Genomic DNA, 21,517 nt, shown 5'->3' with positions numbered 1-21,517 from the left:
CAGAACCCAGAGTCAGGGGCGCAACCCGACTTTGGAAGGAAACTTTCAGATTGCGCGCCCTCCTTGCCTGAGGATCTCTTCTGCCGGGTTGCGGGCGCGTCCCCGGGTTCCGCTCGGACGTCGCTGATTGGAGAAGGCGGGGAGAATGCTGTGGACGCAGCCAATCCGGAGCGGTGTCGCTGCTTGCCTCCGGGCGCCGACCTTCTGCGGACTTGGCAGCGGATGGCTGGGGGCGGGCGTCTGCGCGCGCGCCTCCTAGTTAGAGTCAGCTAGAATCGCCCGGCCGGCACACAATAACAAAAGAGCCGAGGGCTGTGGGTGCGGAGGCCTGAGCGCGGGCCATGGCCTCTCCGGGGTCGCCGCAGCCCCCCGCCGAGAGTCCACCCTGGCCTCTGAGCCTCCTGCGCGCTTCTCTTGGGCTGCTGCGGCTGGACCCTACCGGCGGCGCGCTGCTGCTGCTCGGCCTGGCGGCGCTGCTAGGCTGGAGCTGGCTGCGGCGGCACCGGGCGAGGGGCACGCCCCCTGGGCCCACACCCTGGCCCCTGGTGGGCAACTTCGGCTACGTGCTGCTGCCGCCCTTCCTCCGACGACAGAGCTGGAGGTACCGCCAGGCGAGGGCCACAGGGATGGAGCCCGCGGCCCTGAGCCCGCAGGTGCTCCTGGCCCAGCTAGCCCGCGTGTACGGCAACATCTTCAGCTTCTTCATCGGCCACTACCAGGTGGTGGTCCTCAACGACTTCCACAGCGTGCGCGAGGCCCTGGTGCAGCAGGCTGAAGTCTTCAGCGACCGCCCGCGGGTGCCGCTCATCTCCATCGTAACCAAGGAGAAGGGTGAGCGTGGCCTCGGCCGCTGGAGCCCTGGGGTCGCGGGCTGCGTGAACGTGCGCTGGGGCAGCGGTTCCAGCCGCCCCTACCATCCGCACACACCCTGCCCCCCTCACATCTGCATCCTGTGCCAGAGGTTCCTGGTGATGGCTGTAAGACCCCATCAAGCAGTGATGGGTGCATGACTTTTTCAGATTCCTAGATCAGAAGCAGGAAACCCACCGGGAAGTTTAGGGAAGATGATGTGAAGCCAGGTGCCATCCTTCCAGGGGTGTAATTCTCCTTTCCAGAGCTAGGCTTCACTTTTCAGGCTGTGGCTCCTGGGGGAAATTTTGGCCGTTTTGGAAAGAATGAGGAATCTTCTTTCACTTTGTGAGTTCTGAGTGCAAAAGTTTAAGGTGATCTCAGCCCAATAATAGAGTGGCTTACAAAAATAAACAGTATAACTCCTGAGTAATGTGCTCCCTTAAACAATTAACTATATGACACCAAACGGTCAACGTTTACCCAAAAGCAAAGATGAGAAAGCAAGGAGAGAAGGGAAGCTAGATCAGTGGAAACAAACAGAATGGAAATAATGACAATGCTGACCCAATGTAAAAATCGTAACCATAGCACAGAATAATCTGTATAAAAATTGTTCACCACCACCCACTCCCATCTAGTCGATTCCCACTTATAGTTACCCTATAAGACGGAGTGGAACTGCTCCATAGGGTTCCCAGCACTATAATCTTTACAGAAATAGATTCCTACATCTTTCTCCCAGGGAGTGGCCAGTGGCGAACTATAGGCCTTTGGTTAGCAGCCCAACGCCTAACCACTGTCTGCCAGGGCTCCCTCCAATAAAAACTGTAAAAGGGGAAGCTAATTTTTTGTGTAAACTTTCATCTAAAACACAATAAAATATTATTAAGAATAAGAGTTTAAGGGGATCTTTTCCCATAAGATAGAAAGTCCAGAAAACATGCTAGGAGCCTATTAGCAAACCTAATACACTGTGCTTCCTGTTTAGTATGGGAGACTAAGTTGGGTAGTTTCAGAGCCTGGAAAACATGTTGTCTACGTTGGAAAATCAAATTTAACATTTCGCTAACCCTTTTTTTCCTTTCTTCTTCTTTATCAGTCCTCCCCTTTGCCCTGTTGCCTGGCATAACTCCCAGACTTCTTTGTCTGGGTCACTCCTACCCAGCAGTCAGGTGTCAGTTTAAGTGCCTTTTCCTCAAGGAAGCCTTTTTTCACTGTCTCTCAAGTAGATTAGGCTCCTTTGTTAGAAGCAGTTTCATTGCATTGTGTCCTTTTCTTTATTGCAGTTACGAAAACAGAGGTTACATAATTTTGTAACCTTTGGCCTAGATGTGGGTCTTCACCACTAGACTGCTGTCTAGAACAGAGTCATTACCTGTTCTGTCTGGCACACTGTAGGGCTCAAGGAGTATTTATTAACATAAATGAACTGCTACTTCCTGTTTCTGGAACATGGCATAAAGACATCCAGCCTTTTTTGAATCTGATAATGCCAGAGTTTTGCATACTCTAAATGCCCCACTGGAAAATAAACATCACAGTTTGTAACTCACCCTCTCCATATCTTCATGCATGCTGTTTCTTCTACTTGGAGTTCTTTTCCAGTCTCTTGGCTGCCTGGAAAACTCCTGTCTGCTTATAAGATTGTGCTTAAATGTCACCTCTTTGAGAAGGTGTTCCCTCACACACTTCTCCACCCCGCAGGCAGATGTGAGTTTCTCTATGATATCATGGTTCCATTTGAAGACCCACTTTATCTCTTTCCAGTCAACCAGCAAGTCTAGTCAATTCCTATGACAAATAAGGGAGTCCATGAGTGGTGCAAACCTTTAACATGCTCAGATGCTAACTGAAGGTTGGAGGTTCAAGTCCACCCAGGGGTGCCTCAAAAGAAAGGCCTGGCTGTTTACTTCTAAAAAATCAGCTATTGAAAACCCTAAGGAGCACAGTTCTACTTTGACACACGTGGGATTGCCACGAGTCAGAATTTTCTCTATGGCAACTGGTAACTACAAATACATGTCCTACATCCATCCTCTTATCTCCATCGTCACTGCCAGCACCCTCATCCAAGCAACGACCATTTCTTATATGGTACTTCAGAAGCCTTTTAACTAGCCTGCCTCAGGCTACCATGTTTGTCTTCGTTGGGATAGAATGATTTCTCACTTGGCTGAGTCCTTGTCATCTGTCAGGCCTCTCAGGCCAGTTGTCACCCTTCAGTCCTATTTTAGTCACTGTCCAGCACCATACTTTATTTTATTTCATTCATTAAACACTTTGAAATACTACCCCCGCCCTCACTGGAATGTGAGCTGCAAGAGGGCAAGGATTTTATCTTGTTAACCGCTGTACCCCCACCGCAAGGCACAGAGCAGGTAATCAAGAAATGAATGGCTGTGTGCATACATGCATCTATTGATACACTTACCGCATTATGTGGCACATTGTGTTGTGTGTCTATCTCTTCCTCTAGGTTTCTTGAGGGTAGGAATTAGATTTGCTTCTTTAAAGTCCTAACATCACAGTGCCCAACTCTTAACACAGCACATAATTTGTCAGAATGGTTCTTTGTGGGTATGTAGTTTCCTCAAGAATCTATAATAAGGCAGTCTCTAAGCATTAGTTGGATCACTGCTTGTTATTAGATTCCTCTTTTACTTAGGAAAAGGTCCCTGGATGACACAAACAGTTTGCACTCATCTATTAACCTAAAGGTTGGTAATTCAAACGCCCTCCGCAGTGCCGTAGAAGGAAGTCCTGATGATCTGCTTCTGTAAAGATTATAGCTAAGAAAACCCTACGGAGCAGTGGTACTACTCTGTAACACATGGGGTCGCCATCAGTCAGAGTCAACGGCAATGGCTTTGGTTTTTTGGTTTTTGTTTAAGAAAGAGCTGGGAGCCTGGGTCACTTGATAGTCCACTATCTCAACTAAAGCGTTTGTCCCCTCAAGAGACCGAATTTGTTAGTCAGTGGTGCTGTGATATTCTGGTAGGTATGCATTGGATGAATGTGCTGTGAAAGAATTAATGAGAAATTTCTGTGGCTAGTGGAGGTGACTGGCGAGAACATAAAGCAAGAACTCTATGTCACAAAAAAATAGTTGTGGACTTAATTTGGAATAGTGAACAAATCATGTGGATAACAAATATAGATGAAAATCTGTAAGAAAATACATAATGCAGCTTTCTCAAGAGGAAAGAATAAAAGGGAAGAAATGTAAGTTTATTTCAAGATGCCTATCAGAGGAAAAAGGAGTAGACTTCAAGAGTTTAAGAGTAGACTTTGCAGATTAAGAAATGAACAGTGTGACCATCCTGAAGAAGAGAGGCCAGTAGAGTTAAAGGCCAAGCTACTGAGCTCAGCAAGATCCTTGGGGACAGCCCAAGGTAGCTTTGGCTACTGTTTCCAAATGCAAAAGAGTTATAAATGAAATTATCCAGAGACAAGACATGCAGACCATAAGAAAAAAGAGATGAGATAGAAATTATAGGCCATAACATTAAATATTGATTACAAAATATTTTCATAGAGTTTTGCTGCCAGATTGGTAAGGCTAGCAGAAAAGGGGATGTTTCCTAAACAGTGATGTGGATAGAGAGGCTGGAAATAGTCTGGCTTAACACATTTGCCAAAAAGTTCTAGCATGTGGAAAGATTATTTATTATATTTGAGTTTTTCAAAGTCTCATTATCAGACAAATCAGTGTCCTTTTTATGCCCATAAAAACTATATAATAGTGTAGATAGGTCAGAAACACGTACTATATTATACGACCGTGATTCTCACTGATCTACCTGATTGTTTTCCTGGGCAGGAAAGGAAATAAAGTTACAAAGTCAGAGGAAAGGATACTAAATGAATGTTTCACTCTAATTGTGGTTTATTTCTTACAAAAGGTTTGTGCGTATCACATTTTTATTATAAAATATTTCAAATACAAAGTTCAGAGAGAATATAAACATTTATCCACACTCAGATTTGCTTCAGTACCATAAATAATAGGTAATATTATTTGGTATGGTTTTCAAAAACTTAACATACATTGTGTACTTAAGAAAGTGTGATTCTACCGCTAGTTTTTGTTATCCAACACTTTATGATTTAACCATGTTGTACAGTATTTCACTGAGTGGAATGTATCACGTTATTTCCCTGTTGATAGAAATTAGGTCCTCTCTAATTTTTTGCTCTTACAAGCTGTGTTGCCACGTGGTGGACACTGTTTGTGGAACAGAGTGTGAAGGCAGAAAAGGGAATATTGACTTGACTGTTGAAACCTGTTACAGGCATACCTCGGAGATACAGCAGGTTCAGTTCCAGACCACTGCAACAGAGCAAATATTGCAATAAAGCAAGTCACACAAATTTTTTTGGCTCCCCAGTGCATATATAAGTTATGTTTACACTATATTGTAGTCTGTTAAGTGTGCAGTAGCATTATGGCTAAAAAGCCAATACATACTCTAAAAATACTTTATTGCTAAAAATACTAACCATCATCTGAGCCTTCAGTGAGTGTAATCTTTTTGCTGGTGGAGAGTCTTGCCTTGATGTCAATGGCTGCTGACTGATCAGAGTTTGTGGTTGCTGAAAGTTGGGTGGCTGTGGCAATTTCTTAAAATAAGACAACAATGAAATTTGCCGCATCAGTTGACTCTTCCTTTCAGGAAAGATTTCTCTGTAGCATGCAATGCTATTCGATAGCATTTTATCCACAATAGAACTTCTTTCAAAATTGGCATCAATCCTCTCAAACCGTTGTTGTTAGGTGCCATTGAGTCAGTTCTGACTCATAGTGATCCTATAGGAGAGTAGAACTGCCCCATAGGGTTTCCAAGGATTTGAACTGCCAACCTTTTTTGGTTAGCAGCTGAGCTCTTAACCACTATGCCACTAGGGCTCCTCTCAAACCCTACTGCTACTTTATCAACTAAGTTTATGTAATATTCTAAATCCTTTGTTGTCATTTCAACAGCGTTCGCAGCATCTTCACCAGGAGTAGATTCCATCTCAAGAAACCCCTTTCTTTGTTCATCCATAAGAAGCAACTCCTCATCCATGAACACTTTATCATGAGATTGCAGCAATTCAGTCACATCTCAGGTTCCACTTCTGATTCTAGTTTTCTTACTATTGCCACCACATCTGTAGTTACTTCCTCTACTGAAGTCTTAAACCTCTTAAAGTCATCCATGAGAGTTCGAATCAACTTCTTCCAAACTCCTGTTAATGTTGATATTTTGACCTCCTCCCATGAATCATGAATGTTCTTAATGGTATCTAGAGTGGTGAATCCAGAAGGTTTTCAATTTACTTTGCCCAGATCCATCAGAGGAATCACAGTTGATTGCAGCTATAGCCTTATGAAATGTATTTGTTAAATAAAAAGACTTGAAAGTTGAAATTACTCCTTGATCCATGGGTTGCAGAATGGATGTTGTGTTAGCAGGCACGAAAACATTAATCTCCTTGTACATCTCCATCAGAGCTCTGAGGTGACCAAGTGCATTGTCAATGAGCAGTAATATTTCGAAAGGAATAATTTTATTCTGAGCAGTAGGTCTCAACAGTGGGCTTTCAGTAAACCATGTTGTAAACGTGTTTGTCAGTTTGTTGGATTCTGGTGGCTTACATTTTGCTGTGATACTGGAAGCTTTACCACCGGTATTTCAAATATCAACAGGGTCACCCTTGGTGGATAGGTTTCAGTAGAGCTTCCAGACTAAGACTAAAAATAAGGACCTGGCAGTCTACTTCTGGAAAAACTGGCCAGCAAAAACCTTACGAATAGCAGTGGAACATTGTCTGATGTAGTGCCGGAAGATAAGCCCCTCAGATTGGAAGGCACTCAAAATACAACTGAGGAGAGCTAGCTCCTCAAAGTAGAAAAAGAGCCGACACTTAATGACATGGATGGAGTCAAGCTTTCAGGACCTTCATTTGCTGACATGGCATGATTCAAAATGAGAAGAAACAGCTGCAAACATCTGTTAATAATCAGAACCTGTGTCATGGATTGAATTGTGTCCCCCAAAATAGGTGTATCAATTTGGGTAGGCCATGATTCCCAGTATTGTGTAATTGTCCACCATTTTGTCATCTGATGTGATTTTCCTAGCTCTGTGATGTAATGAGATGGGATTAGTGGCAGTTATCTTAATGAGGCAGGACTCAATCTACAAGATTAGAATTTGTCTGAAGCCAATCTCTTTTGAGATATAAAAGAGAGAAGCGAGCAGAGAGACACGGAGACCTCATAACAGCAAGAAAGAGCATGTCCTTTGAACCTGGGGTCCCTATGCCTGAGAAGCTCCTAGACCAGAGGAAGACTGATGACAAGGACCTTCCTCCAAAGCTGACAGAGAGAAAAAGCCATCCCCTGGAACTGGCACCCTGAATTCAGACTTCTAGCCTACTAGACTGTGAGAGAATATATCTGTTTGTTAAAGCCACCCACTGGTGGCATTTCTGTTATAGCAGTACTAGGTAACTAAGACAATATGGAATGTGCATGGTATGAATCTAGGAAAATTGGAAGTTGTCAGAAATGTAATGGAATGCATAAAGATTGATATCCTAGGCATTCATAAGCTGAAATGGACAGGTATTGGCCATTTTGAACGGGACAACTATATGCTGTACTATGTCGGAAATGACAAAGAGGAATGGCGTTGCATTCGTCATCTAAAAGAACATTTCAAAATCTATCCTGAAATACAACGCTGCTAGTGATAGGATCATATCCATATGCCTACAAGGAAGACCAATTAATATGGCTGGTCAAATTTACACACCAACCACTAAAGCCAAAGATGAAGTAATTGAAGATTTTTACCAACTTCAGCAGTCTGAATTGATCACGCATGCTATCAAGACACAATGATAATTATTGGTGATAGGAGTTCAAAAGTTGAAAAGAAAGGTCGGTAGTTAGAAAATACGGCCTTAGAGATAGAAACCATACCAGAGATCACTTGGTAGGATTTTGCAAGACCAACAACTTCTTCATTGAAAATAACATTTTTAAACAGCATAAATGGCGACTATACATGTGGACCTCGCCAGATGGAATACACAGGGATCAAATTGACTACATCCTGGAAAAAAGATGATGGAGAAGCTCAATATCATCAGTCAGAACAAAGCCAAGGGCCAACTGTGGAAAAGACCATCAATTGTTCATATGCAAGTTCAATTTGAAGTTGAAGAAAATCAGAACAATTCTAAAGTACAACCTTTAGTATATTCCACCTGAATTTAGAGACCATCTCAAGAAAAGATTTGATGCATTGAACGCTAGTGACCAAAGACCAGACGAGTTGTGGAATGACATCAAGGATATCATATATGAAGAAAGCAAAAGGTCATTAAAAAGACAGGAAAGAAACTAAAGATCAAAATGGATGTCAGAAGAGACTGAAACTTGCTCTTAAACTTAGAGTAGCTAAAGTGAAAGGAAGAAATTGTGAAGTAAGAGAGCTGAACAGAAGATTTCAAAGGGCAGCTCGAGAAGACAAAGTAAAGTATTTTAACGACATGTGCAAAGACCTGGAGATAGAAAATCAAAAGGGGAGAACACACTCAGCATTTCTCAAGCTGAAAATATGAACAAACAATTCAAGCCTCAACTTGCAATATTGAAGGATTCTACAGGAAAAATATTAAATGACACCAAATAACCCAAAACCAAACCCGTTGCCATTGAGCTGATTCCAACTCATAGCGACCCTATAGGACAGAACAGAACTGCCCCATAGAGTTTCCAAGGAGCATCTGCTGGATTCAAACTGCCGACCTTTTGTTTATGTAGCTCTTAACCATTACACCCCCAGGGTTTCCGTTAAACAATACAGGAAGCATCAAAAGAAGATGGAAGGAATACACAGTGTCACTGTACTAAGAAGAACTGGTTGATGTTCAACCGTTTCAAGAGGTAGCATTATGATCAAGAACCACTGGTACTGAAGGAAGAGGTCCAAGCTGCACTGAAGACATTGGCAAAAAACAAGGCCCTAGAAATGACAGAATACCAATTGAGATGGTTAAACAAAGGGATGCAGCACTGGAGGTACTCACTGGTCTGTGTCAAGAAATTTGGAAGACAGCTACCTGGCCAACCGACTGAAAGAGATTCATATTTAGCCTATTCCAAAGAAAAGTGATCCAACAGAATGCAGGAATTATCGAACAATATCATTAATATCATGTGCCAGCAAAATTTTGCTGAAGATCGTTCAAAAACAGTTGCAGCAGTACGTCAACAGCGAACTGCCAGAAATTCAAGCTGGATTCAGAAGAGGATGTGGAACAGGGATATCATTGCTGATGTCATTTGGATCATGGCCAAAAGCAGAGAATACCAGAAAGGTGTTTACCTGTGTTTTCTCGATTATGCAAAGGTATTCGACTACATGGATCATAATAAATTATGGGTAACATTGTGAAGAATGGGAATTCCAGAGTACTGTGCTCATGAGGAACCTGTACATAGACCAAGAGGCAGTCGTTTGAACAGAACAAAGGATACTGAGTGATTTAAAGTAAAAAAAGGTGTGTGTCGGGGTTGGATTCTTTCACCATACTTATTCAATCTGTATGCTGAGCAAATAATCTGAGAAACTGGACTATATGAAGAAGAATGCAGCATTAGTTTTGGAGGAAGACTCATTAACAACCTTCAGTATGCAGATGACACAACCTTTTTTGTTGAAAGTGAAGAGGACTTGAAGCGCTTACTAGTGAAGATCAAAGACCACACCTTCAGTATGGATTATACCTCAACAAAAGAAAACAAAAGTCCTCACAAGAGGACCAATAAGCAACATCGTGATAAATAGAGAAAAGATTGAAGTCGTCAAGGATTTCATTTTACTTATATCCACAATCAATGCCATGGAAGCAGCAGTTAAGAAGTCAAACAACGCATTGCATTGGGCAAATATGTTGCAAAAGACCTCTTTAAAGTGTTAAAAAGCAAAAATGTCACTTTAAAGATTAAGGTGCTCCCGATCCAAGGCATGGTGTTTTCAGTAGCCTCGTGTACATGCAAAAACTGGATGATGAATAAGGAAGACCAAAGAAGAATTGATGCCTTTTGACTTATGGTGTTGGTGGAGAATATTGACTATACCATGGACTGCCAGAAGAATGAACAAATCTGTCTTGGAAGAAGTACAGCCAGAATGCTCCTTAGAAGCAAGAAGGGAGACTTCATCTCACATACTTGGGACATATTATCAGGAGGGACCAGTCCCTGGAGAAGGACATCATGCCTAGTAAATTAGAGGGTCAGCAAAGAAGAGGAAGAGCCTTGATGAGATGGATTGACATAGTGGCAGCAACAATGAGTTCAAGCATAGCAATGATTGTGAGGATGGCGCAGGACCAGCCAGTGTTTCATTCTGTTGTACATAGGGTCACTAGGAGTCAGAACCGACTTGACGGCATCTAACAACAACAACATGTTGTAAGCAGATGTGCTGTCATCCAGGCTTTGTTGTTCCATTTAGAGAGCATAGACAGAGTAGATTTAGCATAATTTTTAAAGGCCCCAGGATTTTCAGAATGGTAAATTATCATTGGCTTCAACTTAAAGTCACCAGCTGTGTTAGCCCTTGACAAGAGAGTCAGCCTGTCCTTTAAAGCACTGAATCCTTGAAGTGAAACGCTGATTTCTCCTCTCTAGCTATGAAAGTCCTAGATGGCATCTTCTTCCAGTATAAGGCTGTTTCGTCTGCATAGAAAATCTGTTGTCTAGTGTAGCCACTGGCGTTGATTATCTCAGCCGGGTCTTCTGGGTAACTGCTGCAGGTCCTACATCAGCACTTACTGCTTCAGTTTGTACTTTTATGTTATGGAGACGGCTTCTTTCCTTAACCTCATCAACCAGCCTCTGCTAGCTTTTAACTTTTTTCTGCAGCTTCATCACCTCTCTCATCCTTCATAGAATTGAAGAGAGTTAAGTTAGGGCCTTTCTCTGGATTAGGCTTTGGCTTAAGGCAACATTGTGGCTGGTTTGGTCTCCTATCCAGACCACTAAAATTTCTCCACATCAGCAGTAAGCTGTTTCACTTTCTTATCATTCGTGTGTTCACTGGAGTAACGCTCTTCGTTTCCTTCAAGAGCCTTTCCTTTGCATTCACAGCTCAGCTGTTTGGTGCTAGAGGCCTAGCTTTTGGGTTGTCTCAGCTTTCGACATCCTTCCTCACTAAGCTTAATCATTTCTAGCTTTCAATTTAAAGTGAGACATGCGACTCTTCCTTTCACTTGAACGCTTAAGGCCATTATAGAGTTATTAATTGGCCTAATTTCAATACTGTCATGTCTTGGGGAACAGGGAGGCCTGAAGGGAGGGAGAGACACGGGGAACGTCCGGTCGATGGAGCAGTCAGAACACACCCAACACTTATCAATTAAGTTTGCTTCTTATATGGGCACAGTTTGTGGTGCCTCAAAACAGTTACATTAGTAACATCAAAGATCACTGATCCCAGATCACCATAACAGATATAATAATGAAAAAGTTTGAAATATCGCAAGAAAATTACCAGAATGTGACACAGAGACATGAAGTGAAGTGAGCATATGCAGTTGGAAAAATGGCACCGATAGACTTGCTCAATGCAGGGTCACCACAGACCTTCAATTTACAAAAAATGCAGTATTGCAAAATGCAGTAAAGCAAATGCAATAAACCAAAGTATGCCTGGATGGCTCAGATAATACCACTGGCAAAGACAGAAGGAAAAAAAAAAGGCTTAAAATGTTGAGCGTGCCAGAAACTTGGAGCCAGGGTCAGTAAAGCAAATTGCAAAGCCATAAAAATGGGAAGTAAAAAGGAACTTTGTAGAAGTTTAAAAGGAAGGGACAGATTGGTCAGTCAGTATTGACTACCGCAAAGGAGAACAAGATGCAAAATTAAAGTCGGAACTGAAGATAAATAGAAAGCAAAAGTTCATCTAGGGAATTTGAAAATGTATGAGGAAAACAAGATAATGTGAAGTAAAATAGGTGTTTCAGATAGTTATGTACTCATGTCAACAGGCTGGAATTCCTACCGATAGGAATGCTCCTGTGACCCGTGGAAGGAAAGGACAAATGTAATGAGTAGATGCAATTACTCTGTTGCAGGAGGGAGAAGATGTGTCTGTGATAATGGTAAAATTGTATCAAACAATGTATTTTAAGTAATTTTATTAAAATAGAAATGTATTTTTATTATTAGAAAATATAAGACATGGAAAAGGAAAAAAATTAAATCACGTAATCAACGTTATTTTGAGACAGTCATTTTTATGTACATTTTTATGTATTACCATCTATTTCCTACATGTACATATATTTAAACATGTATTTTCTTCCTTGAGAAGCCCTGGTGGTACACTGGTTAAGCCCATGGCTGCTAACTGAAAGGTCAGCAGCATTTAGTCTTCCCTGAGGTGGGAACATCCCGATTTTTTGGTTACATAAGCCAGTTGGTCTTTTTTTGGCTATACTAGCTCAAGGGTGTATTTCTGTCATTCTCGGTCAAAGGAGTTCTGATTTTTGCTTTTGAGATGTTTTTGGTTTTCAGTATTATTACTCTCCTTGGAGTTAATTATTTATAATTATTTATACACTACACATTCATGAATACCATTGGTTTTCAGAGCTAATGGAGAAGATGGCAACAACAGTTGTAAGACGTACCTGAACTTCTTCCAAATACTCCTAATATCCTAAGCCTTTTCTGGCTCCAACACAGGTATTTAGTAAAATTTGGAACCCAAAGCCATTAATTCTGTCCACAGTTGTTATCTCTGCCATTCTCAGGCACTGTCTCTTTGGTCACCCTTTTTCTTTTACACTTTATTCCTGTCAACTCATCCTCAAAAGTTCTTGAATCTTTTCCTCTTCTGAGAAGGTTCCCTCCACTCCTTTGCCTTTTCTAAAGCCCTGATTTCCCCTTGAAGGTAGTTTAGCCCTTCTTGAAACACCCTCTTTGACTTGGCTAGAGTTCTTTATTTGTCTAAAATGTGCCTCAACACATCCTCAGCTGACATGGTGCTCCTTCCTCTCTGTCTGCATCAGAGTTCCAGTACACCTACAACATGCAAGTGCGTTATGTTTGTTGGTTTATCAAGTTCCTTACAAGACTCTAAGCATCTTGAGAACAGGGATTGTGACTTTTAAATCTGTGCGCCCTTAGTATCTGACACGTAAAAGACTCTGAATAGATTTTGGAAAAACTGATAGGAAAAAGGCATTTTGCTAGACAGCGATATTTCTAAAATACAAGGGGCAAACTATACAAATGTGTAGTTTAAAAGATGGTGAATAGATGAAACAGACCTAACAAAAATAAAGTGCCTTGAGAAAGTGTAGAAAACAGGACAGAGCAGAAATGTCTTATGGGATATCTTAAATAATGAGACCCAAACCAAACCCACTGCCGTTACATCGATTCCAACTCCTTGCGACCCTATGAAACAGAATAGAACAGTCCCATAGGGTTTCCAAAGCTATAAATCTTTATGGAAGTAGACTGCCACATCCTTCTCCCATGGAGTGGCTGGTGGGTTTAAACCGCCAACCTTTCAGTTAACAGCCGTGTGCTTAACCACTGCACCACCAGGGTTCCTTAAACAATGAGAGGGTTAAAATTAGTATCAAATCTTGAAGTAGTGTGAGAGACCACATCTGTCCAAGAAAAAAGAAGGAGGCCCAGCAATACTTAGCCTCTGAATACTCTGCAGCAAAAGACTTGGGTATGGTTAAAGACAGGAAGAGTAGTGACTAAGGTTAGGTTGCCTAGGAAATAGCTTAGGGGCTCTTATTAAACAGAGGGAAAGCTCTGGTTTCAGGATGGATAAAGACATTTCTATTTCTTCTTTGTCTTGACAATCACACAGCAAACCAGAAGGACTTTTAACAGAAGGAGACACTCCTTCCATGATGAAATGAGATATCTGCAATCCTGCACCACAACATCTGAAGACAAAAACTGGATATAAGATTGGCAAATGATTTAGCAGACTGGAGGAAAAACACAGCTAAGCATTGACAGGGGAAAACCTGGGGTGTGAGGCAATTTACCTTATAGGACCTCAGAAAGGCTCAGGAATTGGAGGTGCCAGTGACCACAGGGGACAGGGTTAGGTTAGTCAGCAATTGTTTGAAATGCACATAAAGTAGAGGTAGACCAGTTCCTTACCACCACCCACCCCTGCTGAAAATAGAAGGTAGAAGCTCTGGAGAGCCTTGGACTTTAGTGACCTCTTGGCTGGACATGCAGGATAGGGGGCCAGGGAGACCTGGGCTTGCAACATGTGAGATGAAAAGTTGCCTCTAGATAAAGACGAGACTCTTGGGGGGCTTCATTATGAGTGAAAGCATGGATTAGACAAAGAACACACGACAAACCTGGCCACCAGCAGAAGAAAGAAGGAAATTTGTCTGTCGTGGCCTGGAACCTGGCAGAGAATATGTTCTTCTACCCTTAATCTCTGCTGCAACTACTCTTCTTTTAGGGCAAAAGAAGCCATAGACCATGTGTAGATGAATTATTGTGGTTCATTAACTGGCTGTGTTCCACTTAAACTTCATTCATAAACACTGAAATTTGAATTTCATATGATTTTCACATATCAGAAAATATTTTTCTTTTGATTTTTTTCAGCCATTTAAAAATGTAAAAACTCTTCTTATCTCTTGGGCCGTATAAGAACAGGCAGCAGCCTGGATTTGACCTGTGGGCTGTAGTTTGCTGACCACTGAACTAGACTTTGCATGTGCGTGTTAAAAACCTAAGTGTGAGCATTCACCCTCTTTCTTTCAACCTAAATGAAGGCAAGAAAGGAGTGTATGGGGGGGAGGAGGGAAGAGGGGAGGGAAGGATAGCAGGACAAATAGAAAGTTCAAAATTAAATGTTAGAAATAAATTATTAATCATAATAAATGCAAATGGACTAAACTTACTGGTTAAAAGATCGTCAGAATGCATTTTTTTAAAATCCAATTTATGCTATTTTGAAAGAGACATACCTCAAACATAAGGATACAGAATGGTTCAAAATAAAAGGAAGGAAAAGGTTATATCCTTCCTTAAAGAAAATACTTGAAAAAGTGATACATATTAAACAAAATACACTTTAAGTCAAACTTCATTGTCAGGAATAAGGAAGGGCATTACATAACGATGAAAGGAGCTCTTTTTTTTTTTAACCAGGAAGATACAGTAATTCTAAACTTGAATGCACCTAACAGCATAGATAGATAGATACTTAGATATATATTTGTCTACATATAGCAAAAATTGACAGAGCTACAACAAGAAATTGACAAATCTATATAGCAAAATATATGAGCATATGTATTTGAATAGTTGAGAGGTCAAGCAGACAGAAATTTGGTAAGGATATATAGATCTGATTCCCAGAGTTACCAAGCCTTCTCTAGTGGACATATAGAGAAACCTGCACCCCAACAATTACTGAATAAACATTTCTGTCAACTGTATTTGGAAATTTTATTAAAATTGAACACATGGTAGGTGTCTTAGTCATCTAGTGCTGCTATAACAGAAATACAAGTGAATGGCTTTAAAAAAGAGAAGTTTATTCTCTCCCAGTCCAGTGGGCTAGAAGTACAAATTCAGGGCGCTGGCTCCAGGGGAAGCCTTTCTCTGTCAGCTCTGGAGGAAGGTCCTTATCAGTCTTCTCTTGGTCTGGGAGCATCTCTGTGCAGAACTTTGGGTCCAAAGGACATGCTCTGCTCCCAGTGCTTCTTTCTTGGTGATACCAGGTCCCCAACTCTCTGCTTGCTTATCTTTCCTTTTATGTCTTGAGAGAGAAAAGGTGATACAGGCCACACCCCAGGGAAACTTCCTTTACATTGGCTCAGGGAGGTGACCTGAGTAAGGGTGGTGTTACAATCCCACCCTAATCCTCTCAACCTAAAATTATAATCACAGAATGGAGGACAACCACACAGTACTGGGAATCATGGCCTAACCAAGTTGATACACACATTTTTGGGGGGACGTAATTCTAGCCATGACACTAGGCTAAAAAGCAAACATTAAATGTCAAAAATCAGTATAATCAACTCAGACGGCAAAGAATCATATAGAAAAAAAATTTTTTAACTTAAAACTGACCAGTGAAAATGCATGCAAACAATGCTTTTGGACAACAACTAAAGTGGTATCTCAAGGCAAATGTAGAGCCTTAAATTTTGTATTAGGATAAAAGTCTGAAAATGAGGTAGGTAGCCAACTTTATATATTAGGAAAATAATAATAGAAGTAAACCTGCAGTATATAATAAAGGTAAAAGCAGAAAGGAATTAAAGTACAAAGACAGGAAAGATCAGCAGGGCTAAAAGTTGTTCTTTGAATAGATTAATAAAATAGGGAAAATTAAGAAAGAACAAGAAATACTACATTTTGCTAATAAAATACAACACTTAGTTGAAATGGACAGTTTCCTGAAAAATATATAACTTAATGTTTTGACTCTAAAAGAAACAAAACCACAAAGATCTATAATCGTTAAAGAAATTGAACCAGTAATATACAATACACACATGCACACCCAGTTTCACGGTTGGTTTTACCATGTATTCAAGAAACCAATCATTCCAATCATACACAAACTCTTCCAGAGAGAAAGAATACTCTCTGGCTCATTTTAGAAGGCCAGTATATCCAGACAAGTACATGATGAGAAAGGAAATATATAGGCCATTTTTATTTACGAATATGAATTAGAAAAACCAAAACAATGTATTAAGAAACAAAATCTAGCAATGTTAAAAAACAAAACATCATAGCCAAGTTTGGGTTTATCCTCAGATTGCAAAGAAGTCTAATTATCAAGGCAATTTTCAAATTAATCTATAAATTAAATGTAATTCCAATAAAAATCCCAAAACCTTTTTTATAGAACTTAATGAATTGATTTTAAGCTTTTGTAAATGATTAAAGAGCCAAGAATAACCTAAAACAATTTGAAAAAGAACAAGGTTGATATGTTGGGGGGGGGGGTGGCCAGGGGGGAAGGAGTGACTTTCTTATTAGATATTAAGACATTATAAAATCTATATCTTATAAAGTAATAATTAAAACAATGTGCTTTAAGTACAGCAATAAACAAATAGACCAATATAGCCAGCTAGAAAGCCTAGCAACTGAGCCACCTAAATAGGAAAGTATGACAGAGGCAACATTGCAAATCAGTGGGGGAAAGGAGAGGCTATTTGATAAATGTTACTTGAATAGCGGGCTACTCTAAATGGAGAAAAAATATAATATATATGAATCCCTGTCTCAAACTTAGCACTCACATAAATTCTTGGCAGATTAGAGACTTAAATATGAAAGACAAAATGTTAAAATTTTACAAGAAAATAGAGAATTTGTTTATGAACTCTTGGTAGGAAAAGGTTTCTTAAATAAGACATACAACACAAATCATAAAGAAAAAGATCGATAAATACCATTACCTTTACATTTGAAACTTCTGAGTGGGTGAGTACATTTTGGGTGTGCTCTCTACTTTGGAGAATAATTTGGCAGTGCCTAGTAATGTTGAAGATAGTGCATATTTTATTACTCAGCAATCTGCTCTTAGCATTGCCTTTAAAATGCTGAGGACATACCATCCAAGGCACAACAACTGGTCTCTTTTCACCTGGCGCAACTGAGGAAGAAGGAGAGTCAGGAATAGAAAGAGGATGTAGAATGTGTGGCCAGTTGCCTCCATGAACAACTGCCTCCTTTGCCGTGAGACCAGAAGAACTGGTTGGTGCCCAGGTACTATTACTGAACATTTTGACCAAAGATTCTATAGAAGAATCTGATCAAAAGGGGGAAAATGCAGAACAGAATTAAAATTCTCATGGATTCCAGACTTTCTGGAAAAATGCAGGCTGGATGAATCCCTGAAACTATTGCCCTGAGATAATCTTTAAATCTTAACCAAAAATATCCCCTAAGGTCTTCTTAAAATCAAACAATAGCTTAACTAGTAAAAATGTCTGCCTTGAGCATTATGTTCTTTTAAGGTCTATCTATATGGAATCAAATTGGCAACAGCAACTTGAAAGATTAGATAGGAACCTTCGGGGCATTGAGTGTATATTAATGGGGGAAGAACAACTCAGAAAAGGAGGGTGAGCATGATTAGACAACTGGAAGAATGTGATCAATGTCACTGAGTTGTACATGTAGACACTGTTGAATTGGTGTATGTTTTGTTGTGTATATTCTCAACAACAAAATAAATAAAATTTAAAAATAAATAATTTTTAAACGTTCTTATGAAAAAGTATCAAGTCCAAAGATAGAGCAAATACATTTTCAGGTGTGTAAAATCTTAAGAAATGTATCTCCTATGCATCTTTTATCAGGATACTAAAAAAATTAAAAAAAATTTTTTTTAGTATCCTGATCTTTTATCAGGTTACTACAGGATGTATTTCAGCAAAATGAGGGAGTAAAGCAAGAAAGAGGAACACATAGGATTCAGGAAACAAGGATTTCGACACAGGAGAGAGTAAAAGAAAATTCTTACATGATGACAAATGCAAGTCACAAGACAGTACCTGCCTAGAGAACAACCATGTAGATTTGAGCAGAAATGTGGAAGGTTCCAGGGTGGAAGATGGAACTGATAGATAATCTGATGCATTTGACTACATGGATATTTATATTCAGAGGCATTTATAGAGTATTAGAGATTGTGAGAAAACCTAACCACAGAGTAGGTTCGTTCTTTCATTCACAGCTGTATCCCTAGTACCCCAGTGCCTGGCACATAGTAGGTATTCAGAAATATTTGTTAAATGAAGCATGTCTTTGAAGGTGGTCTTTCTCTGTGAACCCGTATATGAACTACACACACGTAACTTGAGAAATCCAAAGTATATTTCATGGTAGATCCCGTTTAGTATTATCAGGTATTGCTCTCTCACATTCCATTCTCGGTGTCCTTTTGCAGGGATTGTGTTCGCACATTATGGTCCAGTCTGGAAACAACAGAGGAGATTCTCTCATTCAACTCTTCGTCATTTTGGCTTGGGAAAGCTCAGCTTGGAGCCCAAGATTATTGAGGAGTTCAAATATGTAAAAGAGGAAATGCAAAAGCATGGAGAAGACCCCTTCAATCCTTTCCCTATTGTCAATAATGCCATCTCTAACATCATTTGCTCCTTGTGCTTTGGCCAGCGTTTTGACTACACCAACAGTGAGTTTAAGAAGATGCTTCATTTTATGTCACGAGGGTTAGAAATCTGTCTGAACAGCCAGGTCCTCCTGGTCAACATATGCTCCTGGCTTTATTACCTTCCCTTTGGACCATTTAAGGAATTAAGACAAATTGAAAAGGATATAACCAGTTTCCTTAAAAAAATCATCAAAGATCATCGAGAGTCTCTGGATGTAGAGAACCCTCAGGACTTCATAGACATGTACCTTCTCCACATGGAAGAGGAAAGGAAAAATAAGAGCAACAGTAGTTTTAATGAAGATTACTTGTTTTATATTATTGGGGATCTCTTCATTGCTGGGACTGATACCACAACTAACTCTTTGCTTTGGTGCCTTCTGTATATGTCACTGAACCCTGATGTACAAGGTAAAAGATGTTTCCTTAATTCATGGTAAAACCAAAATCAGGATCAGCAACCTCATGATCCTGGCTCCTAGCACTAAGCATTGTCTTCAGGCTGGAAAATAAAATACTGCATCTCATAGAGAGTGAAACCCCAAGTTTCTAGACAGTGAGACTGATGTCATAACTTGCTTGCCCTGCTTTAAATACCTACAGGTCTGATTCTCTGTGAAATCTATGATGGAGAAAGAACTTCAGAGAAGGACAACGTTTTAGAGATGAAAGGAATCATAATGATCATCTGAATCCATTCATCTGTTTTGAAAATGGAGAACAGAGCCCCAGAGAAGTTATGTGACTTTCACAGGGTCTCATAGCTATTTCCACCGTTTCAACACGAATAGGAAATGAAAGTCAGTGGCACTTTATAGTGAATGCGTACAGGGAAGGATGGTATATTAGTTTTCCATTGCTGCTGTAACAAATTATCACAGATTTAGTGGCTTGAAACTACACAAATTTATTATCTTACAGCTTGGTAGATTAGAAGTCTGACACATGTCTCACGGGGTAAAATCAAGATGTTAGCAGGGCTCCATTTGTTTCTGGAGACTCTAGAGGAAAATCCGTTTCTTTGCTGTTTCCAGCTAGCTTCTAGAGGTCACCCATATTCTTTGGCTCATGGCCCTTGTCCTCAATCATCAAAGTCAGCAATATTGCATCTCTCAGACCATTCTTCTATAGTCACATCTCCCTCTAACTCTGAACTCCACTGGGAAAGATTTTCTGATTTTAAAGATCCATGTGATTACATTGGGCCCATCCAGATAATCCAGGATAATCTCCCCATCTCATGGTCCTTAATTTAAATGCACTTGCAGAATCTCTTTTGCCCTGTAAAGAGATTAGGGTGTGTGCATCTTTGAAGAGTCATTATTCTGCCTGCCATAGATGAGACTGTGCCTACCTGTATTATTTATCTTGCTGAGTAACAAATTATCCCAAAATTTCTTAGCTTAATACAACAAACATTATCTCACACACTGGTAAACATTTATCAAACACATTGCAGTATCTTTTATAGCCTAAGGTCAAAAGTGACATACTTTCACATTTGCCTTATTCTGTTGGTCACATAGACCAACCTGGTACAAAGCGAGAGGGGACTACAACAAAGATTGAACACCAAAGGGACCTTTGGGAGCCATCTGGGCTACCACACATTATCACAGTCTGCTTACAGAGTCAATCAGTATTCATATGAGAGAATGATTCAGGGTGCTTTTGAATCCAGAATGCTTTCTTCCTTGTCTCTCTACTATTCTCCTATAAAATCACAGAGTGGCACATGATCCCTGGGGTAGCTGTCTCTACTCGGGGTATCTGAACAATGTTTCACTTCACTGAGGCTGAATCAGGCAGGTACTGTCAGCTTGTGTAAGTGGTGATGGGAAGTGTGCATAGGAGGGCAGACTCAACTCTCTTCTGTCTTATTCTTTTCTTTCTTGTATAGAAAAGGTTCATGAAGAAATCGAAAGGGTCATTGGTCCCGACCGAGCCCCTTCCCTCACTGACAAGGTCGAGATGCCATACACAGAGGCCACCATCATGGAGGTGCAGAGGCTGACTGTGGTGGTGCCACTCGCCATTCCTCATATGACTTCGGGGAAGACAGGCAAGTCCAGGTTCTTCCTCCTCTAAATGCCCTTGGGGGAAGCACAACCCCGCTAAAGATAGATATTCTATCTCCCCAATTCAATGCAGGAAACCCTGGTGGCACAGTAGTTAACAGTCCGGCTGCTAGCCAAAAGGTCAGCAGTTCCATTTCGCCCTATGGGGCAGTTCTACTCTGTCCTACTCGACAGCAACAGGTTTTTTTTTTTTTTTTTTAATCCAGTGGAGATATGGAGTGTTGTGTGGTGACTGTTGCCTAGCTTGATCTTTCTGAGGGTTTAGCGTTGCATTTTGGAGAAGCAAATGGACAACCTCAGTTCTCCGTTATGAGTTGTACTGGCATTCTGGCACCACTTTGGCTTATAAATAGCTGTCTTTGCCTTCAGAGCACACAC

The 21,517-nt window shown here is 40.6% G+C and overlaps 1 protein-coding gene across 2 annotated transcripts in view; it reads left to right on the top strand.

Annotated features, from left to right (window-relative positions):
* The first annotated feature begins 290 nt into the window (after positions 1–290).
* The window catches only part of LOC100658393 (cytochrome P450 2U1), a 32,522-nt gene continuing 11,295 nt past the window's right edge, over positions 291–21,517 (top strand). Inside the window, exons 1-3 of one of the 2 annotated variants that reach the window (XM_023548563.2) lie at positions 291–831; positions 18,837–19,472; positions 20,962–21,123. In XM_023548563.2, coding sequence (XP_023404331.1) covers positions 342–831; positions 18,837–19,472; positions 20,962–21,123 — 1,288 coding nt within the window. In that variant the 5' untranslated portion in view covers positions 291–341. The remainder of the gene's footprint in view (positions 832–18,836; positions 19,473–20,961; positions 21,124–21,517) is intronic. The other variant, XM_003410388.4, reaches the window with a different exon arrangement.

The sequence above is a fragment of the Loxodonta africana genome, chromosome 5 (genome assembly GCF_030014295.1).
Source record: "Loxodonta africana isolate mLoxAfr1 chromosome 5, mLoxAfr1.hap2, whole genome shotgun sequence".
NCBI lineage: Eukaryota > Metazoa > Chordata > Mammalia > Proboscidea > Elephantidae > Loxodonta > Loxodonta africana.
Note: the sequence above shows the minus strand (reverse complement) of the source record. Positions and strands in the feature narration are given on the sequence as shown.